The sequence below is a fragment of the Myxocyprinus asiaticus genome, chromosome 16, assembly GCF_019703515.2.
Source record: "Myxocyprinus asiaticus isolate MX2 ecotype Aquarium Trade chromosome 16, UBuf_Myxa_2, whole genome shotgun sequence".
In the NCBI taxonomy this organism is placed as follows: Eukaryota; Metazoa; Chordata; class Actinopteri; order Cypriniformes; family Catostomidae; genus Myxocyprinus; species Myxocyprinus asiaticus.
In genome coordinates, this window is record NC_059359.1 from 39,760,989 (window position 1) to 39,770,090 (window position 9,102).

Sequence of the window (9,102 nt, forward strand, 5' to 3'; positions counted from 1 at the left end):
GAGTAGTTATTTTAAATTAGCCATAGTTAGTTAATAGTTCTCAATGAGGAAAATCAAATTCAGTAATTACTGTTTACCTAAAAGTGAACTACCTCAGTCATCAGTTCGCTATTACTTACTGATTGGTTAATCATGTTTCCATATTGGTTAATAGTAGTAACTAAAGTGTTAATGTAGTACTACTCATTAATCCTGCATTAATTCCTGCATAGTTACCTATTAATGATGGACCATTATTATAAAGTGTTACCATTACATCTTCTTCTAGCACTTCTCCATGAAAGCAACTGCTCCATTGTGAATGTTGCCACCTTGTGGAACAACTAATTAATTAAAATAATTTTAGGCACATGCGCATACAGAGTATGCATTTAGTGTTGGAGCACTCTGCTGATGAAGAAATTTGCGTCACATGTCCTGTACGAAGACGACTAGCATTTGCGTCTGACCAAAGTACTTTGGGCTTACGTTAGAGTGAGTTCCTTCAGACACACAAGCACATACACCAAAACACAGTTTGGTCGCTTTAAACTTCTCTGAGTAGTTTTTACAGACCTCTGTAGTGTCTTTAGAAATGTGTGGGCTGGTCTATGGAGGTTGATAGGAAGTTTGTGACACCTGTGAGTGAGAACAAGCCTATAAAACACCCCTCGCACAGACCAGCTTAAAATGCCCTACAAACACCCTTTTTCACCCTGAGTGACATACCGAAGAGAGCAGCCGATAAGCTCTCTGTGACCACATCGATGCCTATTACACTGGCTGATCTAGTGAACTTTAATGGCATTTAAATGCAATTTTAAAGCTGCAGGTAAAACAAATGGCTTTTGCATGTGTTATTTCAGATATGATTAATATTGACTGATAGAACACTTGTGACAACCGAATGCAAGATTAAACATATTTTCTTTGCTCACTTTGTCATTATACACTAAGATTAAAAAGAGGACAAGTAAATAATATGAAACACGTTGGCATGTTGTTTGCATTTGTATGAGAAATATCTGGCTGCACACAACCATTAGATAGAAAGAGAGAAAAAAAATGTAATATACTGTATATTCACAATTTGACCTATCGTGGGAGAATATGAAATACAGTATATACTGCAGAACCAATATGCAACAAAATGGTAGAACTTAAGTCATAATTAGCAGCTTTCTTCATGATTTCCTTGTCTTGTTTGAAAATTATTGTCTTGTATTACTGTTTGTTGTAAATATCTGTGTGGGTTTGGGGCTTTCCATTACAGTTACAACCTTCAAGCTGGCTGCACTCTGCGTCAGCATTTTACTCTCCAGACCTTGGTAGATCAGTAAGACAAGTAATTGCTTTTTATTAATTAGCTTTCTGCCAGTTTAATTAAGACCAAATGTTACTGATAATGCAACCAGGACAGAAACACACAGGGCTAGGCCAGTGTTAGAGAGCTAATAATGATGTGCAAATATATGTTCCATGTCCTTTGCTCCCAGGGTTGCTTGTGTGTCGCTCTTATTTAAAGGTCTGCAGTTAGAGTCCATAGGGAAATGTGGAAAAATGCGTCTGGTAAACAAGCATCTGTTCTGTTAAAAGCTGTGAAATCTGATGTCTAACATGGTATGTTTTTGTTCTTGAAGTGGGCCTGTTTGTTCCATGCACTATCACAGGGCGATCTCCATTCACTACAGGTGATACCTGGATTGCATGCCTAGCTGTTTTGCAATAATTTCATTATTCGAAATGGAATGGTTCTCTGTAGTTTTAAAGTATAAGAGGAGTTTCATGCTTTTATTAATAACTGGAAAATTATACTCAACATTTGTAACACTATGTTTATGCAGTTTGATTACAACAACAACAACAACAAAAACAATAAGTATTTTGTCTCAAAATAAATGTAATATAATTCATTAGTTATATAAATTTGCAACATTTTAAAAGTTATTAAATGTTAGATAAAATAACATCAAAATCAACATTTGCACTTGATGACCAAATGGATCAGGATTAATTTGCAGTCTATAATAACAATAATAATAATAATAATAATAATAATAATAATACATTTAACATAATTTGTTTATTATTATTATTATTATTATTATTAATATTATTAATAATAATAATAATAATAATTTGCAAACCCAATTTTTGTGTGTGCTGCGAAACACTATTTATTTATTTTTTTTAAATTGCATTGTTCTTAAATGATTTTTTTCTTAAGTAATTAACTTAGCCAAGTGATTCTTAGTTCGACAACGCATAATTGCAATGCCATGTAGGCAGTCGTAAGTAGATATCTGTGTACATCAGCAGGCCTAATATTTACTGGTCAAAAGCGTTGTTTGAGATTACATCTGATGATTGATAGAAACAGTAGAGGAAATACAACACTAATTGTTCAGTTAAAGATCTAAACCTTTTTATCTGTTTATTTCCCTCCTTCCTTAGTTTATGTTTTGTGTTAAAGTCTATTACCACCACTGGACATTCCCTTCTCTTACGCTGAAGAAACATAAATATCTAAAGAAAAAAAAGAAAGGTTTGCGCAGGTCGATAAAGCTTTTAGATTTGGAGATGTTTCTGTTTCCTCCGGCTAAGAATTTTTAATGGAGCTTAAGGAATTATCTTATGGCTCTCTGTTTTGAGAGCAGTTTATTTCAGGTGCCCCCGTATCCCCTGTCAAGTCTTAATATAATGCTATCAAAGCTGCTTAATGAAAAGTAACGCGTCGCTGATTACAGTTTGATTTGGTTTCCATGTAAAAGCCCCGTTAATTCAGCATCATCCCTCCTCTGTGTGTGTGTGTGTGTGTGTGTGTGTGTGTGTGTGTGTGTGTGTGTGTGTGTGTGTGTGTGTGTGTGTGTGTGTGTGTGTGTGTGTGTGTGAATTTACCACGCCTGAATGAGTTAGTCAAACCCCTCACATCTCTCTCTCTCTCTCCCTCTCTCTCTTCCAACCCTGTTTTACAATGCTGGGAAAGTTTCTTAAACAGTAAATATACTGTTAAATTGTTCTTTTCTATACTATTCACTATTTTGTTTGCTGTGTTATTGCCTCCAGCATTTTGCAGACCATCTGTACTTTAAATTTTTTAAGTTGTAGATCTTTTACAATTTAGATCTTGTAAATTTTTGTAGAGATCTTGTAGAATATTTTAAAATATTAAAATAACGTATTATTTAAAAAATAAGTATTAATATAAGCCTGAAGCACTGTGTCATATATATATATATATAACTTATCATTTTAAGAATATATAAAGGAATATAAACATACATATGCTTTTAAATCTTTATATATTTTTTTAAAAATTATAAGTTATATATACTGTGTGTGTGTGTCTATATATATATATATATATATATATATATATATATATATATATATATGTATATATATGTGTGTTTATGACATTTTGTGCTTATGACATTTGAAGGCAAAGTAATACAACACCAATTCACTGTGTCCTTTTTTGTTGTGCATTGTGTAGTACAGATAAACAAGTTTTTGTCTTTGTCCAAGGAATCCTTCAGGAGAAGGTCTCAATCGTTTGGCTTACACATTAAAATTCATCACTGAAGCCCCCCTCAACGGACCCCAGTCCTCCAGGGGCCACACTTTCACCATCACTGTCAACTCCTACCTTTGACTGCGCATTTTTGCCCTTTTATCTGGACCCACTAATTCTCCTGCCCTTTTCACTTAGAGACGTGCCCCAGTGAAACAGCCCCAGAGAACCTCCAGAAATTGAGGGGTCTGTGTCAAGATGAACAATTTAAATTATCTCGCATCTACAGCCATATAAACGGCCTGTCTGGATAACTCCTTCCATCTCAGCTGTTGGGTCAAGGTAAAGGATTTGGTGCTTCGATAATATTATTAGAGAGAGAGTACAAATCGATAGAGTGAAGTGAATGATGACTGAAAACATCCCAATTACAGGGTGGTTATGGTGGGTTAATGGGGCTCATCCAGCACTGTCTTATGACACCTCGGGGCCTCATCTCCTCCATCCGAGTATGAGAGAGAATGATAAACAGTGATTGAGGGATCATTACAAACCCAAACACAGCAAACACAAAACACTCACTGCTGAGAACCCAATATGCATTGCTGAGAGAAATTGGGTCTATGACAGTAGGTGGACAGTCATGTGATTTTGATTGCTATAGACCATTGATTTGGCCTAATGGTATATCTAATCAAAGTATTATTATATTTTATGTTTTTCAGACTTTCCATTTTTTTTTTATCGAAAATGTATACATAATGTAGATTAGGAAAACGTATTGTTTATGATGCCACATTTTAAGGATAATAAAAATGCTATCAGCACTTAAGTGACAAATGCAACTTATTAGTTCAGCTGAGCAGGTGGGAAATAAAAAAATAAAAAATAAAAAAAATAAAAAAAACAATGTAGAGAAATATACAGCCTATAGTTGTATCCATCAATTCATCGTAACGGCACCCGATAGAAACTTGTATGTGTGTGTTCAGCACCAAGGACAGTGACTTTGATCGACACAGACCAAAAGCTTCGAAAAATCAACTGTTTATTATAGTGAGTAGATTTGAACATTCCCCAATTTCAAGGAGATTTGTGCATTTGTGCGATAGTACTTTCTTAACAGTGACACTCATGAGTAACTGCGACAAGGTCCAAGTTCATCTAAAAGAATACCCAATAAAATCTAGCAACATATGCATGCCAAAGACAAAATGAAATGTGAAACAAAACTAGATTGTAAACTTTTCTTAGTCTTTCAGAACACAAACTTTCAGTTGTTCATTTACATAAGCTCAACGTGCGTTACAAATGTCAACCAAACAAATAAATATATTAACCAATCCCGTTTTGGGACCCTCACCAGTGAGATGTCAATACAGCAATAAATACATACAATGCCCCATGACAATGCAATTATTTTATGTAACAAAAAAGTTTGGGCCCATTAATTCACAGTCTGTCATTTGTTAACTGTTATTAGAAGCTAGTCCAAACAGTCCTCTTCGGTTCCTATGAGAAATTTGTTGTGCTAGGAACAGAATATTTTATTCACTGCCTTTGGAAATGTCATACTGTCCTTACTGGTCTCTTGCTGCTGTGTTTTTATCACATTGTTGCTTCCTATGGAGCACCCAAGGGCTCCTGTCTCTAAAATAGACCCTTTGGTCGTGGTGGTCCAAGAAACTGTAGTGTTCGTCTGTGCTTGGTTTAAGGAGCTGTGTCTAAACAAGGGGTCGTGAAAAACTCCATCTACCCAGTTTCTGAGAGTGGTCACAGGCGAATCCTGCTGTCTTTCCAGACCGTTTACAGGCGAGGAAGCCGAGGGAGATGCTTGACATCTAAGCATACATGAGGAGTACTCTGTTGGGTTCAATGAGGTCGCGGTCTGGGCCAGAGACCAGATGCGGGGTTTACTGTCCAGTAACGGATGGCCCTGCTGCTGGAAACACATTTTGGCATTTCGAAGGTCACCGATGTCATGTTCGCAGTCTTCCACGGCCGTTTTTAAGCAGCTTTTGGATAAATCGCGGTCAGCTTCGAGCAGACCAGGAATGGAAAGTTTTGGAGAGGTTTCTTTGAGGCGATCATCAGTGGTCGCCATGTGCGTATTCACGTGAAAGCGGTGTTTGAGTTCACACTCGGAGCTCTCCGACTCGATGGTGTCGAATTCTTCCAAGTCACTCAACTGAAGTTCCTTTTCCTCTCGACTTTTGCTCTCTGTTAAAAAAGAGTGGTAAATCGAGAGCAAAAAGAAGACTATGTATATAATGTAGCTTTCTTTTCAATAATATTTCAAAAACAAATCGCCAAAAAGGTAACACTTCATAATCATTTACTTTAATAACATTAACTAAGATTTTCAGTTCATGTGCATTAAAATGGTTAGAAATATATGTTATATAGGCCTAATAACTCACTAATAAATGTTTTGCAGAGTTTTACCAATTAGACTGTCTGAGTAGAACTTTTAATAAAACTTTAAAAGCAACTTTTGCCTGTCTCTTCTAAATTGAACAAGTAACTGCTGGATAGTTAGAGACTCATTGATATGATAGATGTGTGTAGAATGGAAGGAAGCTGACCGTCATCATTGGTTTCACTTTTGATTTGATCTTCTTGTGACCCATCCTCATCCTCATCATCATATTTCCTATCCTCTGAGCCCTTGTTTCTCGGTGGCCATGTCATCTTATTTTCCTTCTTGAGTCTCCTTCGGGCGTTGGCGAACCATGTGGACACTTGTGTGAGGGTCATCTTGGTGATGATGGCCAGCATGATCTTCTCGCCTTTGGTGGGATAGGGGTTTTTCCTGTGCTCCTGAAGCCATGCTTTCAACGTGCTCGTCGTCTCACGGGTGGCGTTCTTTCTTCTGGTTCCTCCCTCCATAGATCCGTATCTGTGGCATGAAAGAAACTTTGGTTGTTATGGTAATAGTGAATGAATATTTAATTATGTATTATTATTTATTTATTTATTCATTTATTTTTATTATTTCTTTGCATGCCATTTTTATGACATAGAAATACAAAAACTTAACAAAATTCTAGTGCTTCAGTGGGATAATAGAGCGTACAAATTGCTTGATCGAGTGCACTCAGAAAGCACTGGCCAAGTATGTGTCCATTAAAGCACTTTAGGGAAAACCCTGAAGGATAAACCGTGAAGCATGATATTACATAAAATATATATCAAAGACAATATTATTGCTCCTGACTTTTGAGGGAACAAATGCTGTCACTGATGTAATTTTTCTATATATCAAAGGTATTTAATGCTTTATTTGTTCAAGTGCTTGTGCTAATTATTTAATCAATATGTTGAACCCTCCCTTTAAAATTGATACAAATTAATTGAGTCTTGCACTTGTTAATTGTCAATCAGTAGATGCTTAATGAGGGCCGGTATTCAATACCTGTCATACTGGTACTGTCCCAGTGTGGGATCATATGGGTAATAGGCAGCAGCCTGTGTTATTCCCGCATGCGCAGATGCACTTCCGTCCTTGGCATCAAATGTTCCCTACAATTAAATACCAGACTTATCAGTATGCTCAACAAACAATTAAACCTATACATTTATGAGTCACTTTCCCTCAACATGTTTTTCCATAACATATCCATGACAACAAGGTTCTGGTGGCCTTTGTTTTGTGGTGCAAAACACCATATTTTAAATAGCAAGCTAATCAGATGTTAATCCTTAAAAAAGTCAAACTTGGATCTTACAGAAGGGAGAAAATATAGAGTTCCCCTTGTAAACCATCACACCCTGCAAAAGCAGCAATAATGCATTTTTATTTTATTTATTTATTTTCAATATAAAAGTTACAAAAACACACCTTTTCCTCACCCTGTATTCAAAATGTTGTTGGTATGACTTGGTGATTCTATTATGCGTTATTGTTGTTATATAATTACGGATGTTATAAACTCACCAAAGAGTAGAAAGCTGAGGCGTCGGCTCCATAAGTAACATAATTCCCATAGCCTTGACTGCTTGTGTAAGGGTTTCCATAGACTCCCAGCGCAGCGGCGGAGCTGAGCTCATGTCTGGCAGTGGCCAGCAGTCTGCTTTCATACATTGGACAGTACACGGGCGTCTGCGCAGAGGAATCCGAGATGGATCTGGTGCTCGACTCGCAGCAAGATGTCAAAGAGTTGGTGGTCATGAGGAACTGGAACGAATTATACATATCAAACGATAAATAAAAGACAAACAAATGCACATAAAAAGTTCCTGAGAGGAAGACAGCAAGCAATCAGGAAAAAAATACAATTAACAAAAAGATAAAAAAATAAAAAAAAGAAAAAGAAAAAAGAAAGAAAGAAGTGCGTATGTTTCCAAAGGCGAGCATGCGGTAAAAAGTTCTTTTTTTTTTTTTTTTTTTTTTTTGGCAATATATAGTCAGCCCCCATAGGACAATGCGTTTTATGGATCATTGCCAACTGTTGTCCTCCTTCCCCCTGTCATCGCATCTTCACTTTTGCATGTCTGAGGCTCATTCCGGTTTGTAGATTTGTAAAATGATAAGCGCGGAGGGAACCACTGAATTACATCAGAGATAAAAAACAAAGAAACAAACAGTCAAGATAGTAATCTGATTACACCTTTATCTTTCGCGTAAGGTATATTTCTGAGTCTGGCGCTGAAATGCATTTGAACTGTTTGCGCGGGGCACATTAGCACATTCCTCTTTTCAAGTGTTCAAATTTTGAACATTTGAATCAATAGAACAATCCGCTTGAGCGCAATGGAACGCGGGTTAATGGTGGATAATCAGAGCTTACCTGTGGTGCAGACGAGTAAGGATATCCGAATTGAGGATAGGACATTGTAGAGTGATCCCTGTTTCTCCGAAAGCAGGCGAGACTGCAGGTCTGCTGTGTTTCACTGTACCAACTGATTGGTAAAGCATAAAGCTGCCGGACGCTTATAGGGCGAAGCGCGATGCTACCATGTTTAATTTGCTTAAACGCCTTCCTGAGTATCTTCAAAGTATGCCTATCGGTCTATTAAACTTCTACAACACAACCGCGCACATCGTAAAGCATTTGGCAAATTGCCGTCTTTGATGTCAGAAATACATATTTTGCGTTATAAAAACTAGTATTAAACACGTCAGCCCAGATGCAGGTTGTTTTAAACGCCGGTGACTCTGACGTCAGAAGAAACACACTCAAAATGACCAGAGTCTAACTTTAATATGCATTTCTCTGGATAAAAAATCCCGACGAGTGACAGGGGGTGGGGGAGAAAATGTAATGCATAATGGGCTTGTAATTGAGCTTATCAATAAAACTAAGCTTTGAAAAGGGATTACACTACTAAAACACTTCCTGCTACAATCACATTGCATCTATATGTCGGTTTGGAAACGTATTTCACCTGAAGTTAATTAGGAAATAACTACATTAACAGACTGTTAAAAAAAAATAAAAAATAAAAAAAAAATAAAAAAAAAAATTGCTTAAACGAAAGAAAGAAAGAAAGAAAGAAAGAAAGAAAGAAAGAACGGACTTAGATTCTACAACAACTAATGGAAATATTTAAATATCCAATTAAACGTCGTCTCTGCTTTTAAGAAATATATGCTCAGAATTTAATCT

General features: G+C 36.5%; 1 protein-coding gene across 1 annotated transcript; it reads right to left on the reverse strand.

Annotated features, from left to right (window-relative positions):
- Positions 1 to 4,524: 4,524 nt before the first annotated feature.
- LOC127454393 (iroquois-class homeodomain protein irx-4-A-like) lies at positions 4,525 to 8,691 on the reverse strand. Its single transcript, XM_051721577.1, has 5 exons — positions 8,284 to 8,691; positions 7,431 to 7,670; positions 6,909 to 7,015; positions 6,079 to 6,392; positions 4,525 to 5,713 (listed from the first exon to the last, which is right to left on the reverse strand). Exons 1-5 carry the CDS (start codon positions 8,326 to 8,328, stop codon positions 5,025 to 5,027), a joined length of 1,395 nt encoding a protein of 464 aa, XP_051577537.1. The 5' UTR covers positions 8,329 to 8,691; the 3' UTR covers positions 4,525 to 5,024.
- Positions 8,692 to 9,102: the final 411 nt, after the last annotated feature.